At 39.4% G+C, this 18,030-nt stretch overlaps 1 protein-coding gene across 1 annotated transcript in view; it reads right to left on the bottom strand.

Annotated features, from left to right (window-relative positions):
* Nucleotides 1-41: 41 nt before the first annotated feature.
* reep1 (receptor accessory protein 1) overlaps nucleotides 42-18,030 on the bottom strand; it is a 45,310-nt gene continuing 27,321 nt past the window's right edge. The window contains exons 7-8 of the mRNA XM_061968901.2: nucleotides 6,943-7,172; nucleotides 42-1,191 (exon numbers count right to left, since the gene is read on the bottom strand). Of these exons, the coding sequence (XP_061824885.2) occupies nucleotides 1,120-1,191; nucleotides 6,943-7,172 (302 nt within the window). The 3' untranslated portion in view covers nucleotides 42-1,119. The remainder of the gene's footprint in view (nucleotides 1,192-6,942; nucleotides 7,173-18,030) is intronic.

Here is an 18,030-nt window from a genome sequence, read left to right as displayed (position 1 = left end):
TGTTGATTTGCTGCACTAGTACACACACATCAAAACAAATACATTTTCTTCATGTTTAATGTCTGTAAATTGAATTTTTAACTAACCCACATGTCATAATATCACTTCTTGTTGCGCGTTTAGCTCACATCACATTTGAAATGTTATTCTGGCCTGCCAGAAAATAAACTACTGATTACCCTGCAAAGTGGAAGCAACAAAAGTCAATGTGCACAGCTAGCTTCACAATAGTTTACCTAAAAATTCCATCTAAATGACAAATATCATGCAGTGATTTAGTCAGATCACATGGCATTGTATGGAAGGAAATCACAGGACTTTCCCGTTGAGTTGTTTTTAATCACATCCTTTAAAAGTATACTCCACGTGTGTAGCCCCAACATCCCGCTGAAGGGTGTGTAAACCTGAGAAGCTACAGTTCTGTGTATAGTTTCAGCAATAAAGCAGTGATGACAAATGTTGCAGACATAAATGCACAAATACAACTACAATCTCCTAAAATGCTGTTACTCAAAAGACACTACTACAAAACATGTTTTTAAAGCAAATAATGGACGAAAAAGATGTGCTAAATAGTCAAAATGATTGCTGCACTTGTGGAGGTGACTGAAAACTGTAATATCTATTCAGCACATAAAAACAGAAAAATTCACATGATTGCTTTTTTCCCCACATTGTTTTGGTCAATTCTGGAATTGTGGGCATGAATTTCTATTCACCACATAGTGCATAATGGATTGATGATGACTTGTGATGCATGTCTTGCATTAAGGCTTTACAAGAGAGGTAAATATTTCAGTGCTGCTTGGCTGGTAATGACATGTTTTTCTTTACGCTCAGGAGAACACCTTGGCTCTTGGTGTACGTTATTGACATGGCCAGACACGCATGCAAGGTGCCTGCCCATGCCTGGCAAAATTAAAGATGAAACACGCTGTACACATGATCAAAAAAGCCTGACTCCAGCAATCCTCCTTGCCAGATCATATTTATACACAGGTCATCATAGGTCACTTTGGTAATACTAATTCCAAAGCAGCGCTGCTGCAGTCACGTAAGGTTTGGCGAGTCAGTTTTGCTTTTTGCAGCTGTAGGCGCCTGTCTGCATGGCCGACACGTTCACATGGCTTCGGTGTTTGAAGACACGGCGCTCCGAGATCTTGTGAGAGGCCTTAAGACTCTAAGAGGAGGCTAGAATGATGGAGAGAAGCAAACATTAGCAATGAGAGGAGGAATTGTTCATAAGAAAATCATGTTTCCTGCTCCGGGCTGATTGTGCCACCTGATGATTTGAATGTACATAAGGAGCATGCTTCATTAGGCATTGGCTTACTTGAAGGCACATGTTCACTCTAGGAAAGACATTCAGTAACAGTTGTTATGGACTCTTTTACTTGCATTCTTACCTTTTCATTGTACCTTAAATGCCTACTGAAACCCACTACTACCGACCACGCAGTCTGATAGTTTATATATCAATGATGAAATCTTAACATTGCAACACATGCCAATACGGCCGGGTTAGTTTACTAAAGTGCAATTTTAAATTTCGCGTGACATATCCTGCTGAAAACGTCTCGGTATGATGACGTCAGCGCGTGACGTCACGGATTGTAGAGGACATTTTGGGACAGCATGGTGGCCAGCTATTAAGTCGTCTGTTTCATCGCAAAATTCCACAGTATTCTGGACATCTGTGTTGGTGAATCTTTTGCAATTTGTTTAATGAACAATGGAGACAGCAAAGAAGAAAGCTGTAGGTGGGAAGCGGTGTATTGCGGCCGACTGCAGCAACACAAACACAGCCGGTGTTTCATTGTTTACATTCCCGAAAGATGACAGTCAAGCTTTACCATTGGCCTGTGGAGAACTGGGACAACAGAGACTCTTACCAGGAGGACTTTGAGTTGGATATGCAGACACGGTACCGTGAGTACGCATGCAGCTGCGGCTTCCAAACATTTGATCGTTTGCCCGTACGTGTGTGCCACTATGTGCATGTCACGTACGTAACTTTGGGGAAATATATGTGCTGTATGAACTTTGGGGAGGTGAACAGTACTTTGGGCTGTGGGATTAAATGTGTTGTGCAGGTGTTTGAGTTGTATTGGCGGGTTATATGGACGGGAGGGGGGGGGGGATGTTTGTTATGCGGGATTAATTTGTGGCATATTAAATATAAGCCTGGTTGTGTTGTGGCTAATAGAGTATATATATGTCTTGTGTTTATTTACTGTTTTAGTCATTCCCAGCTGAATATCAGGTCCCACCCGCCTCTCACAGCATCTTCCCTATCTGAATCGCTCCCACTGCCCTCTAGTCCTTCACTCTCACTTTCCTCATCCACTAATCTTTCATCCTCGCTCAAATTAATGGGGAAATCGTCGCTTTCTCGGTCCGAATCGCTCTCGCTGCTGGTGGCCATGATTGCAAACAATGTGCAGATGTGAGGAGCTCCACAACCTGTGACGTCACACTACTCGTCTGCTACTTCCGGTACAGGCAAGGCTTTTTTTATCAGCGACCAAAAGTTGCGAACTTTATCGTCGATGTTCTCTACTAAATACTTTCCGCAAAAATATGGCAATATCGCGAAATGATCAAGTATGACACATAGAATGGACCTGCTATCCCAGTTTAAATAAGAAAATTGCATTTCAGTAGGCCTTTAAGTCAGTGGTTCTCAACTTGTTTTCATCAAGTACCACCTCAGGAAGCACAACATAACGCCCAACATAAAAATACAGTAGCGTAGTAGGCCTAAGTATTCATAAAAACAGCAGGTATTTTATTTAACAAGTATATTTAATATTTTGGCGAATGGAACATTACATGCAGTATGAACAGTAACACTGTGTTTAAATATAGTAAAATAAAATACTGTACTTTAATCAAGTGATTTTTTTGGCGTACCACTCGACCAGGGGTCGGGAACCTTTTTGACTGAGAGAGCCATGAAAGCCAAATATTTTAAAATGTATTTCCATAAGAGCCATATAATATTATTTTAACACTGAGTACAACTAAATGCATGCATTTTTAAGTAAGACCAACATGTTTAGAGTATAATAAGTCTCTTATTCTTTTTAATACCATTGTTATTCTGAAGCTAACCAATAATAAATAAAATACCTCTTACCATTAATGCAACTTCTTGAACAGGTGCGGTCGGTTAAAATGCATGAGAATGTTTTATATTTTGAACGTTATTTTTAACACTGTGATTACCAGAGGAATTATTCATTACTTATCATGTTAAGCAATGTCAGCTAAGATTTATCTGAGAGCCAGATGCAGTCATCAAAAGAGCCACATTTGGCTCGAGAGCCATAGGTTCCCTACCCCTGCACTAGATGAAGCCTGGGTACCACAGTTTGAGAACCACAGCCTTAGGTCAAAAATTGGCCTGAGTCATTTTTATTGACCCGCAGCACACTGTAGAAATAAAATACAAAAATATATATATATATAATAATTGAAATTAAAGCTGAAATACTGACACTAATACCATACGGTAAACTTTTTAATTGTAAATTCACAGCAAATTCCCAGTTACTTTCAGAAAATATTTACTGTGAAGTATATTTACAGCAATTTCCTGTAACTGCAGAGCTGTGCTTTTACAGATAATTACAGTGCAGTAACGCCACAACTGTAAATGTATCGGTACCTACTTGAAAAGCATACCGCCACTTACTGTACAAGAGTGTGCAACATAGTCTACGGAAAACAAAATCAGTTTGAATTTACAGTCATTTCTTGTGCTGGACTTTGATTACAATAGTTTACTGTGAAATATAAAAGTATTATAATATCTGTTGTCATGTTTCAGTATATTTTAATAACAGTACTTGACTGTGAAAAAATACTGTTAAATGCTGTGAAACCCAGGTCATCTTTTCAAGTGTAACAACACAAAGGTTTGTCTTTAAATATAGCCTTTTTTTGTTGCTTTTTTTTTTTACAACATTTTTAATATATACAGCTGTATACATAAGTGGATCCCATCATTTCTATATGACCCTTAGTGGAAAAAGTTATAGACGCCCCTGATGTAAGCCAATTAGGTAATCAAAAAACTGATAAAAATAAAAAACGGATACCATTAAAATATCAATATTAATGTATTAACATGTATTCAAACAGGTGCAAATATGCTTGAACACAACATGAATTCCCTAATAATTGTTGTACGTAATTCTGTAGTTTCCTTGCGTGGGTTTTGTGTATTTGGACATTCAGAGATTTTTGTTTTTGATTTGGTATTTTTGATCCTAAGTTTTCCAAGTGATTTTTGGTAACAACTATTTAATTAAGCTGAATACGACTGCTCTTCTGCGTTTAGGTCCACTAGCCACACCCAAACCCTGACATTACATCATACTATAGAACTTAATCATACCGAAGAGAAGTTCAGGTCTAATCTGATTCATGCATGGTTACTTACATTTTATTTATATAAATTTGAGGATCCAGAACCTTACATTTTGGAGCCTGAATATATGGAGGACCAACTACAAGTTTTAAAAGCCGAGTGATAAGCAGATCCAACAAGTAGCAGTATTGCTAAGTGCTAAACAAGAAATACAAACTAAAAACATAATAAAACAATCACCTATTGTACGATGTCTGCTATCACTGGGATGCCCACTGATGGGATGTTTATATATTCCTGTTTAGATAAAGAATTCATCATAATCCTTACGCAGTTAAAAACTTTTTTTTTTTTAAGGTGGGCGCAAATTAGCGTCTTTTCGTCTTTCCTGCGATCTGCGGGTCTAACTTGAAAGTCAAAGTTGACCAACTTCTCGATTTATGGCAACAACAACCTACTATAAAAGTGAGATTCATGAGTTTTTAAAATCTAGAATTAACTTTTACCAACTCAAGAGGCGGTGCAGCAGCTCACCAGATCAGTATGTCAATAGCTGCATAAACTTGTTACCTCTGTTATCACGGTGCCAGTAAAAGTAGTTCCTCTGCGTTAGCGCTTATAATGACAATATCACTAATACATGCTAATATTCAGGTGACAAGATGTAAATGGAGTTTTGTTGGCGGTCTTACATAGGGATTGTGACAGATAATTAAAATTCCCAAAATAATGCAGTTCCTCTTTAATATTAAAACGTTAATGCGAGTCTGTTTATGAGAATTTCTTCCTCTCATTTCTTTTGAGAGAAGATGCACTCCAACGCTAACTTTTTTTAATTGATGTCATTATTGTCAGAGATTTTTTTTAAAACCGCCCTCCTCCTGTACACATATGCCACCTGTGACCTGCTACTAAATATGTATATGCCCTGCACTTCACGGAACACAGTTTTGTAAAAAAAAAAAAAAGGAAAGAAAAGAAAAACAGGCTTTGCTACACATCAAAAAAGCTTCTTTGCCAACTAACCACCAGTCAGTTAAAATTTGGTATCCGACCCTTCAGTGAATAAGCTAACCAAACATAATGATGCTAAAATGTTAGCACTGCAGCTAAAAGTTAGTGTGTATGTAAAGGGTGGATACACAATTGGGTTACATAGAGACACACACAAATGCAGCTCCATCCATCCATCCATTTACTACCGCTTGTCCCTTTTCGGGGTCGCGGGGGATGCTGGAGAGCTACAGACACACAAAACGACATTTTAAAAGTCGAACTTACTCAAAAACACACAAAAAAAACGGTCTAAATTCCAGCATCAAGAATTTGGGCCACACACTTCTCATACACTATTCTTCCTAGTTAAATGCATCTCTGCTGGGCCTCCATTTTACGATCGATGGATTAGGGAATTGTGTTGTGCAATTCAAATCTGGAAATTTTAAAATGTTAAGATTTTTTCTTCCACGTTCTCTGAATAAGTTTGATCAAATGTATCCATTCATCCATTTTCTTCCGCTTGTCCCTTTCGGGGTCGCGGGGGGTGCTGGAGCCTATCCCAGCTGCACACGGGCGGAAGGCGGGGTACACCCTGGACAAGTCGCCACCTCATCGCAGGGCCAACATAGATAGACAGACAACATTCACACTCGCATTCACACACTAGGGCCAATTTAGTGTTGCCAATCAACCTATCCCCAGGTGCATGTCTTTGGAGGTGGGAGGAAGCCGGAGTACCCGGAGGGAACCCACGCAGTCACGGGGAGGACATGCAAACTCCACACAGAAAGACCCCGAGCCCGGGGATTGAACCCAGGACCTTTGTATTGTGAGGCACATGCACTAACCCCTGTTTCACCGTGCTGCCCTTATTTATTTATCTATGTACTTATCTTTCTTTTATATAATATTTATTTATTTGTTGCTAGTTTTTTGTGGTTTTTAATTTGTTGGTGGGGGTGATAGCTTCCACTACAAAAAGAAAATGAAAAAACATCATCACAATCCTTACGCAGTTAAAAAAATAAAGCATTCTTTTTTCAATAATAAAAAACTGGAACCGACTACTAAACAGTGGATGAAACGTAATGAGGTCTGTGATTACTTTTATTGTATTTTGAAGTTTTGTTTATTGGTTCCCTTATATTTCTATTCTTATTTGTCTGTTTCTATGCACCTGGGGACAACACATCAACTGAACTAGGATGTCATATTTACACTGCAGATGTTCATCAATATGCACTGTCGCTAACAATAAAAAAAGTAGAATTCATCTCCTTGTTTACATTTTTTATAGAGTTATTCAATTTCAAGGGACTCTCCTGGATAAATAAAGGGGGAATCTACAAGCATATTGAAAGTCACAGTGCATTATTTGTATTTGGCCCTGGCATGCCACATCTGCACATGACGCCTCGTTGTGCATCCGTGCAAAACGTGTTTCCAGCTCCAGGTGCGCTCATTTAGTTGCAAGCAACACATGAGTGTAAACAATCTGCTGTGTGAGTGAATGAGCACTCAGGAGGGCGGGGTTAGACTCTTGGTGAGCAGGCAGGCCGCCAGGTTACCTCCGGAGCTTTTCTTTTCATCAACATGAGCTGTGGTGAGTCTGGAGCCTGATGCGCCTCACTCGCTCCCTCCTCTGGCTGCTGCAGAGCTGGAGGAGTGGGAGAGGGTGGGCAGCGCGAGGAGGGATCGGGTGTCAGCAACTCCTTTGGCTTGTCTAATCCCAACACCTCATATTCAGTCATGTCAAAATCCTGTCCTGCACCACATAAAGGGGGAAAGGTCGCTGGTGCTGAGTGGGAATGGAAGACACCAGAAATCAGTGACATTGTCCAAGAGACAAAGGTTGACACTATTATTTGTCCTCTAAGAGGCCAGATGGAAAACTGTCAAAAGGTTATAGAGTCATGTATGTGCTTGCTCTTTATCTACTATTGCTGTATTTGTGTTTACTTGGCGTCTCTCGTCTTGCAAACGCACATTGTGACCTTCAGCTTTTGAAAAGTGCCATAAATACATTTTATGGACATACTTAAAATAGAGTCTTATAAACAGCAACTATGGGCATCTCCATGTGTAAACTTTGCAAGCAGTCTACAAAATGCCGCTTAAAAATTCCCATCTGGCCACTACATTAAGTGGCGCAAATAATATATTAATAAATCACTTTTTAAAATGTTTTAATATCCATAGAAATGTAGTGGTGGGCCGTCAGGGCCAGCAAGGCCTTCTCAGCTGGCCTAACATAATCAGAAATCATGATCATAACTAAAGATAAAAGTATTCTTTTATTTACTTTCCCTAAATATCTAAAATTATTAATTTTCTCTTCATGTCATATTATGCTCATTCCAGTGCTGTAGTTTTTAGTTTTAGTTTGTACCCAATCAGAATTCTGCTATCTTATGTTGCCATGCTTTACGAAATCTGCCAGACGCCTTCAAAGTCAGCAATGCAGGCCTCTGTGCACTGTAAGTGAATGGACACATACAGTTGATAGATAATTGCGATAGCCAATTAGATCACGAGTTGTTGTCAGTAAGGCCTTCTAGCTGGCCTCACGTTAAACTTGACATTTACGCGTCCTGTGATTGGATACTGACCGGGACCGTTAGCGGATGAATTTGAGAACACAGAGTTGAGTGACAGTTGTGATAGCCAATCAGATCACAAGTTGTTGACAGTAGCCTATCTAGTAGGGGTGTAACGGTACGTGTATTTGTATTGAACCGTTTCGATACGGGGTGTTCGGTTCGGTTCGGAGGTGTACCGAACGAGTTTCCACACAGACATATAAAGTAGCCGCCTAAGCTAAAGTCTTGACAAGCTGCTCTGCTTCCTTCTGCCTGTCTCTGTCAGTACTCTGCAGCACCCAGCATTGTCCCACCCACACAACCATCTGATTGGTTACAAACAGAGCGGTAATAGCCAATCAGCAGTGCGTACTCGGAGCGGTAACAGCCAATCAGCAGTGCGTATTCAGAGCGCATGTAGTCAGTGCTCAGCGTTTAGCAGGTAAGCATCAGGTAGCGGACTCTCCCCAAATTATAATAAACACCTCCCAGTCAACTACTAGTAACATCACTATGAGCCCGTTGACCTTCTAGAAATATAAACTGCAGCTCAGCTCGCTCGCAGTCCTGGCTTGAGGTGAAGGCTAATTCTCTTTTAGCGTAACGTTAGTTCATTTTTCGGTGTGTGTGTGTTACGGACAGCAAAGCCCTGCATGTCTGTTATTTCACTTTACCTTTTTCTGTGTTGATTGAGCTGTGTTGAAGCAGCAAAAAAGGACATTATGTTAAATGAAGAGTTTCTGTCTCTGATAGTTGATATAATAATGTAACTGCATCATTAAGCCTACATGAACTCCATGGTGTTCAGGGATGAATAGTCTCTCCTATTGCTATTGTACTATTTTTTCAGCTATAGTTACATTAATCATTAGTAATGGAGCAGCCTAGTTTCGAATGGCAGGGTCCCTGCTATCACATGTTGATAAAAATATAACATTTACATAATAAAAATCAACTACAGGCTTCCCAAATGCTGTAATAAATTAAGCATGATGAGTTGACTTGAAACTGTTTAATGTTGCACTTTTTATATGTAGAAGAAAAGTTGTGTCCTTTTATTTAATCTGAGCAACAACTTGAGGCAGTTTAATGTTGATTAACGTGGGCAGAATTATTATAGTGTTCCCAATGTTAAAAGGATAAAGCCATTGTTTACAAATTTGGTAAATAAATAACCCAAAAATGTATATATATATATTTTTTTTTACTGTACCGAAAATGAACCGAACCGTGACCTCTAAACCGAGGTACGTACCGAACCGACATTTTTGTGTACCGTTACACCCCTACTATCTTCGTAACCTGTTGTTAACGAGACTGTGATTGGATACTAACTTGTCATTCCAAAGTAAGTATCCATTCACAAGTTGCAATTTAGCAGGAAGCAGGAAGTGTTGCGCTGTAGCCATACAGGGCTAGCAGAGAAATCACCAATACTCACTTTTTTAACCCACAAAGAAGGAGAACGAAACGTTGATTAGGTGGCAGATATATATTTGCAAGGCCCTTTTCAAGAAGGATATTTAAAGAGAAACTACATATTGTGAGACCATGTCGGCCAACCCCGCAAGGTAGCTCAGCTGTCCCGGCGATAAATTGGGGAAATGCCCGCCATTTCCACTCGAATCAACCGACGACGAGCGGTACCACTGGCTTATACGGCGTAAAATGGGTTTTACAAATTGTGAGTTCAAATATTTTATTTCTTAATTTTTTCACGTTTAATGTTTTTTGCTATTTTAATTTTGACAGTACCACATAAGATATGTTTTAATTGCTGATGCAGGTTTATTGATTTTTAAATGCGCCAGAAAATAACGCGTTATGTACAATGTTGATGTGGTGATTCAATGGCCAGTAGTGCGTAAATGTGTTTCTGTATAGTATTTCTCCAGCAATGGTCATGTAGTGACATCAATGATGTTATTTTGAGAGGTAACCATTGAAGTCGGACATCACTGAAGGCCTTTGTGGGAAACGCACGGCCCGCCACTGATTAAATGTAATAAGAGTGTACTGTACGTGAATACAAATTAAACAGCGTGACTACATTGGTGTCTGAACACTTGTAGTTACGCAGTGTGCTTGAACGCCTCATGTGACGGCGCCTGCACAACGCAGGGGAAACAGTGCTTGCTGATGCTGCAGACACGAAGAAAGGAGACAGGCGCTAAGTTGTTCATTGTTCTGTGAGCGACTGTGCGTTATATGGACGTATAAGTAACTTTAATAATTATGTTGCGCATTAAGAGTGTTTGTTCTTAAAGATTTCATTCATATTGTGTGCTTAATGTGCCGCGGCATAGTGGTTGGGAATCACTGGTTTATGTTGCAGCTGCCCTAAATGAACAGCGTTGGTCATTTATGCTTTGTAACGATTAATATACAGTTACAGTTAATACCACAGCGCTGTAACTGAATGTAAAGAGCTAATTATATTAAATTATTGTTATTTAGGTTACATTTCTGAACAGAAAAAAAAAGATTGACGTGGTTGATTATTTGCTAATTAATTTCTGGCTTCTCTTATTACTATACTGTTAATACATAATAATAATGTTAGTATTGTTATAATTATACAGATATAAATACATTTATAGTTCAACTAATAAATATACTAATAAGTATATATACGCACATAATTTGTCTTACAATTTGAGAGAAAAAAAATTCATAATTTTTATATAAATTGAAGAAAGAAATATTATTTTGGGGCCATTTTGAGATCTCAGGTACTGTTTATAACAATAAAACTGATACAAACAAAAAAAACACAGACACGCACGCACACACAACTCAATGGAGTTGACTATACTACTACTACTAGTGATGTACAAACCCTGTTTCCATATGAGTTGGGAAATTGTGTTAGATGTAAATATAAACGGAATACAATGATTTGCAAATCATTTTCAACCCATATTCAGTTGAATATGCTACAAAGACAACATATTTGATGTTCAAACTGATAAAAAAAATTTTTTTTTGCAAATAATCATTAACTTTAGAATTTGATGCCAGCAACGCGTGACAAAGAAGTTGGGAAAGGTGGCAATAAATACTGATAAAGTTGAGGAATGCTCATCAAACACTTATTTGGAACATCCCACAGGTGAACAGGCAAATTGGGAACAGGTGGGTGCCATGATTGGGTATAAAAGTAGATTCCATGAAATGCTCAGTCATTCACAAACATGGATGGGGCGAGGGTCACCACTTTGTCAACAAATGCATGAGCAAATTGTTGAGCAGTTTAAGAAAAACCTTTCTCAACCAGCTATTGCAAGGAATTTAGGGATTTCACCATCTACGGTCCGTAATATCATCAAAGGGTTCAGAGAATCTGGAGAAATCACTGCACGCAAGCAGCTAAGCCCGTGACCTTCGATCCCTCAGGCTGTACTGCATCAACAAGCGACATCAGTGTGTAAAGGATATCACCACATGGGCTCAGGAACACTTCAGAAACCCACTGTCAGTAACTACAGTTGGTCGCTACATTTGTAAGTGCAAGTTAAAACTCTCCTATGCAAGGCGAAAACCGTTTATCAACAACACCCAGAAACGCCGTCGGCTTCGCTGGGCCTGAGCTCATCTAAGATGGACTGATACAAAGTGGAAAAGTGTTCTGTGGTGTGACGAGTCCACATTTCAAATTGTTTTTGGAAACTGTGGACGTCGTGTCCTCCGGACCAAAGAGGAAAAGAACCATCCGGATTGTTATAGGCGCAAAGTTTAAAAGCCAGCATCTGTGATGGTATGGTGGTGTATTAGTGCCTAAGGCATGGGTAACTTACACATCTGTGAAGGCGCCATTAATGCTGAAAGGTACATACAGGTTTTGGAGCAACATATGTTGCCATCCAAGCAACGTTACCATGGGCGCCCCTGCTTATTTCAGCAAGACAATGCCAAGCCACGTGTTACATCAACGTGGCTTCATAGTAAAAGAGTGCGGGTACTAGACTGGCCTGCCTGTAGTCCAGACCTGTCTCCCATTGAAAATGTGTGGCGCATTATGAAGCCTAAAATACCACAACGGAGACCCCCGGACTGTTGAACAACTTAAGCTGTACATCAAGCAAGAATGGGAAATAATTCCACCTGAGAAGCTTAAAAAATGTGTCTCCTCAGTTCCCAAACGTTTACTGAGTATTGTTAAAAGGAAAGGCCATGTAACACAGTGGTGAACATGCCCTTTCCCATCTACTTTGGCACGTGTTGCAGCCATGAAATTCTAAGTTAATTATTACTTGCAAAAAAAAAATAAAGTTTATGAGTTTGAACATCAAATATCTTGTCTTTGTAGTGCATTCAATTGAATATGGGTTGAAAAGGATTTGCAAATCATTGTATTCCGTTTATATTTACATCCAACACAATTTCCCAACTCATATGGAAACGGGGTTTGTACTACTACGCAGTAAACTGTAAACACAATAATAATTAAATTACTAAATCAATACCTCTGTAAACATAGTGTATTTTTTTAAATCATTGCTAATGTATTAGAGCTTTTTTTCATATGAAATTATGTTGTGTCCAATGAATGTATTACACACTGCAGTATATTGTGACTATCCTTTTTACTGAATCTTTGAATTATTTGAAAGTTGTCAACAGCAAGCCCAAAACTTCAGCAGTGGCTGTTTGAAATGTTGGGTGCGCTTATATTTAAATATCTTATTTTAGAAGGCAAAAATAAATAGCAGATAAAAAAATAGAACAGAGTAGAAAACAACAAATAAGAGTCTTCACATGATGTGGAGTGAGGAACAAATCCCCCCAGCTACATGTGAGCAACATCATCGGACAAAACAGGAAAGCGGGCCTGGGGGTTAGAGGGACATAATCAGGGCGGGAAGAACTCAGGAAGGCAGACCAAACATCTGTGGCTTTTAATTAGTCTGAGCAATAAATCCACATGGATTTGAACTTTCATACACTGGATAAATTATTTCATCCAGTGTAGAGTTTTATGGTAAGTTAATTGCAACATAAAGGGAACAAAACCCATTAAACAAATGTTTTAATTTGTTTATGATTATGATATTAAGTATTTCATCCCAATGCAAAAAGTGTTTCTTCTAGCTGGTCACCAAGTTTGCACATTTCAGTGTTTCCATACATTCATTTATTTGTGGCATCCTGCCATAGATACATTTGAACCGCTACAGAAAGATGTGTCAATCTCTTTTTTTATTTATTTGTTTCTAGATGTGACACTATCTGCTTGCCCTCATAAATAATAAATGATAAATGGGTTGTACTTGTATAGCGCTTTTCTACCTTCAAGGTACTCAAAGCGCTTTGACACTACTTCCACATTTACCCATTCACACACACATTCACACACTGATGGAGGGAGCTGCCATGCAAGGCGCTAACCAGCACCCATCAGGAGCAAGGGTGAAGTGTCTTGCTCAGGACACAACGGACATGACGAGGTTGGTACTAGGTGGGGATTGAACCAGGGACCCTCGGGGTCACGCACGGCCACTCTTCCACTGCGCCACGCCGTCCCTATCTTATTCCACGCCGGCCCTCACTCACAAACACATTATAATACGGCTTGTAGTTTAGACTCCGAAAAGTAGATGACATCGTTGCTCATCCACATGTTCAGAGGTACATTAGTTTGCTGAAGGATGAGTCCTACCAAAGAATAAACATCGCAACATATAACAGGTAAGTTAACACACAACAATCAACTTTTTACAACCACCAAACGCTAACAACAAACACGTACTACACGTTTATATACTGTATGTATGTATATATAAATGGTACATTTATGGTAAATTTACCATTTATATGTATATATAATAAAATATAATATACATGTACATATATATATATATATATATATATATATATATATATATATATACACGTTGTATATATATATATATACATATACATATATTTTTGTGTTTACATTTCATTGACTAATGCTTTCAACTTTTGTTCAGAATCCAGTTTCACTTTCTTCTCATTCAATGTGGTAGCGTCAATGTGCATTAAACAGTGTTGAAACGGTGCGTCCATTGATTTCAATGGAAGAGACTAGAGTGGGTTGTTCCATTTCATTACAGCCAAACTAGACAGCCATTGGATAAATGCTTGGCTTTGTCCCGCCCTTTGGATGCTCAGCGTCTCTGGAGGTGAATGTCAAGTTAGGCTAGGTGATTGGATGATCTGTCTAAGGCTGAACCCTTTTCGATGACAGCAAAATGAGCGAATCAGTATCTTAAAGTAAAACAATGCCAGAGCTTTTTTCAAGTTTCATTCCGTTGTTTCGTGTTGATATGGTGAATTTTACAATTGTTTGTACAAACCCCGTTTCCATATGAGTTCGGAAATTGTGTTAGATGTAAATATAAACGGAATACAATGATTTCCAAATCCTTTTCAACCCATATTCAATTGAATGCACTACAAAGACAAGATATTTGATGTTCAAACTCATAAACTTTATTTTTTTTTTGCAAATAATAATTAACTTAGAATTTCATGGCTGCAACACGTGCCAAAGTATTTGGGAAAGGGCATGTTCACCACTGTGTTACATGGCCTTTCCTTTAAACAACACTCAGTAAACGTTTGGGAACTGAGGAGACACATTTTTTAAGCTTCTCAGGTGGAATTCTTTCCCATTCTTGCTTGATGTACAGCTTAAGTTGTTCAACAGTCCGGAGGTCTCCGTTGTGGTATTTTAGGCTTCATAATGCGCCACACATTGTCAATGGGAGACAGGTCTGGACAACAGGCACGCCAGTCTAGTACCCGCACTCTTTTACTTTGAAGCCACGTTGATGTAACACGTGGCTTGGCATTGTCTTGCTGAAATAAGCAGGGGCGTCCATGGTAACGTTGCTTGGATGGCAACGTATGTTGCTCCAAAACCTGTATGTACCTTTCAGCATTAATGGTGCCTTCACAGATGTGTAAGCTACCCATGTCTTGGGCACTAATACACCCCCAAACCATCACAGATGCTGGCTTTTCAACTTTGCGCCTATAACAATCCGGATGGTTCTTTTACTCTTTGGTCCGGAAGACACGACGTTCACAGTTTCCAAAAACAATTTGAAATGTGGACTCGTCAGACCACAGAACACTTTTCCACTTTGTATCAGTCCATCTTAGATGAGCTCAGGCCCAGCAACGCCAACGGCGTTTCTGGGTGTTGTTGATAAACGGTTTTCGCATTGCATAGGAGAGTTTTAACTTGCACTTACAGATGTAGCGACCAACTGTAGTTACTGACAGTGGGTTTCTGAAGTGTTCCTGAGCCCATGTGGTGATATCCTTTAGACACTGATGTCGCTTGTTGATGCAGTACAGCCTGAGGGATCGAAGCTGCTTCCGTGCAGTGATTTCTCCAGATTCTCTGAACCCTTTGATGATATTACGGACCGTAGATGGTGAAATCCCTAAATTCCTTGCAATAGCTTGTTGAGAAAGGTTTTTCTTAAACTGTTCAACAATTTTCTCACGCATTTGTTGACAAAGTCAGTGGTGACCCTCGCCCCATCCTTGTTTGTGAATGACTGAGCATTTCATGGAATCTACTTTTATACCCAATCATGGCACCCACATGTTCCCAATTTGCCCGTTCACCTGTGGGATGTTCCAAATAAGTGTTTGATGAACATTCCTCAACTTTATCAGTATTTATTGCCACCTTTCCCAACTTCTTTGTCACGCGTTGCTGGCATCAAATTCTAAAGTTAATGATTATTTGCAACAAAAAAAAAGTTTATCAGTTTGAACATCAAATATGTTGTCTTTGTAGCATATTCAACTTAATATGGGTTGAAAATGATTTGCAAATCATTGTATTCCATTTATATTTACATCTAACACAATTTCCCAACTCATATGGAAACGGGTTTTGTAAAATCTTTCTATCTTTTATCTGTTATTGGAGACTGCACTCCTATTTAGAAAGTAGCAGAAAATTATGAGTACAGTTCAGCTAGTTGCTGTTTTTTTTCTTTGTTATTAAATACAAAGTTGATCCATCATCTCCTTGTTTTTGTTTATTTGTTATGCAGTACTGTATAGCGCTTTATATTGTGTTCAAAGTGTACACAATTTTACTTTGTTGAGGCTGCAACCCATTATTCATATTTACTTTGTTTCTTACGGAAAAATTAATATGTGACCTTTTCTATTTATGAACCCTGTTCAAGAACCAATTGAGTTTTTGAATAGACATTCAACTGTATCTTTAAAATCAGCGCACACTTAAATGGACCCTGAGACACAAACACCAACACCCGCAAGACACAAATTTCATGTTCTGTTGGTAAATAAGGTTAAAAAACATGAGATAACATTTCTAATGACACAAATGAAAACGCTCAGTTTTACACATATGCACACACACACACTGGGTTTTGCATATGGCCAATGATTCCACAAACCCCCATGCCGCAACACAAAAACACTGTCTCAGGATGCGTTTTGGTCCGCTCCTCTTTACAGGTTCTCTGTAAATCCTTAAGGTTTTGAGGCTGTCGCTTGGCAACCTGACATTTCTACAGGATTAAGGTCTGAAGATTGGCAAGAGGCCGCACCAGTATCTGAATGTGTTTCTTTACGAGCCACTACTTTATTGCATTGCCAGTATTTTTTTTTAGACATTGTCATGCTGGAAGAACCATCACCCACATATCTTCAATACTCCTTAAACGAATAACTATTTAGCCTAAATCCCGTGTCGGCCACACTAACCTATTCTGTAGGGTTCCTTTTTGGGAATTTTTTTGGGTAAGTGCGCTGTCTATTTCTTGAATCTCTAGCTCCTAGCTCGGTATGGACTCATTGATTGTTTACAAACTGAGTTCGGAGAGGAAGTGACGCCAGAAAGACTGCGCCCCACACAGGAAGTGACGCCAGAAAGAACGTGCCACAGCAGCTTCATAACAACTGGTTTCCACTCAGAGGTAAACACGAGAAAGATGGAGGCGAGTCATCCAGACATGGCCGTGTTTCTCCTTCTTCTACATGTACAGGCGCTTGTAGAAATCCCACATGAATACCTTAAGAGAAGGAAACGCGCGATTGCAGCTATTTCGGATACAACACATCTCAGACGGCAACATAGCAACATAAGGAGTCGAGGTACAGACCGTGGACTCATTCAAGTACCTCGGGGTGTGGGTGGACAATAAGCTGGACTGGACTGTTAACAAGGACCACTTGTACAGGAAAGGACAGAGCAGGCTGTACTTCCTGAGGAGGCTGCACTCCTTCAACGTCTGTAAAAAACTCTTGTGGATGTACTACCAGTCTGTGGTTGCCAGTGTTCTGTACTACATGGTAGTGTGCTGGGGGGGCAGTACATCTAAGAAGGACAGCTCCAGACTGGAGAAACTGATCAGGCGGGCCGGTTCTATGATCGGAATAAAACTGAACTCACTGGTGACGGTGGCAGAGAAGAGGACTGTGGAAAAACTAGTGAGCATCCTGGATGATGCCAGTCACCCTCTGCATACTGTTGTCAGTAGCCAGAGGAGCCTGTTCAGTGCTAGACTGCTTCATCCCAAGTGCAGGACTAATAGACTCAAAAACTCCTTTGTCCCACACGCCATTAGACTGTACAACTCCTCTCTGGGACGGAGGGGGGGGGGGGGGGGGGGGGGGGGGTTCTAGGATGACAGGGGATGCAAAACAATAACAGTGCAATCATTTTTCATAACATGGTCACTACTGTCTAGTTTCTCTTGTTATATTCTTATTTTACTGTTATATTTTTGTTCTCATTGTTGCTTTTTATTTTCATTCTATTGTAATATTTTTCTATTTTGTTTCCATTTATACCCCCATTATTTACTTATTACTTTTTTAAATTCGATCCCAATTCTGTACACTGTTGCTGGAATTTAAATTTTCCTGAGGGAACTCTCCTGAAGGAATCAATAAAGTACTATCTATCTATCTATCTATCTATCTATCTATCTATCTATCTATCTATAGCAATGTTGAGCGACGTTATGCTTTATGCATGTGACTGTGAAATGGCCAAGCAGCGTGCATGATGAAAAAAATCTAAATGAACATCTTGCT

Source organism: Nerophis lumbriciformis, linkage group LG08 (assembly GCF_033978685.3).
Source record: "Nerophis lumbriciformis linkage group LG08, RoL_Nlum_v2.1, whole genome shotgun sequence".
Lineage (NCBI taxonomy): Eukaryota > Metazoa > Chordata > Actinopteri > Syngnathiformes > Syngnathidae > Nerophis > Nerophis lumbriciformis.
The sequence above is the reverse complement of the archived record's forward strand: the minus strand, read 5'-3'. Positions and strand labels throughout refer to the sequence as shown.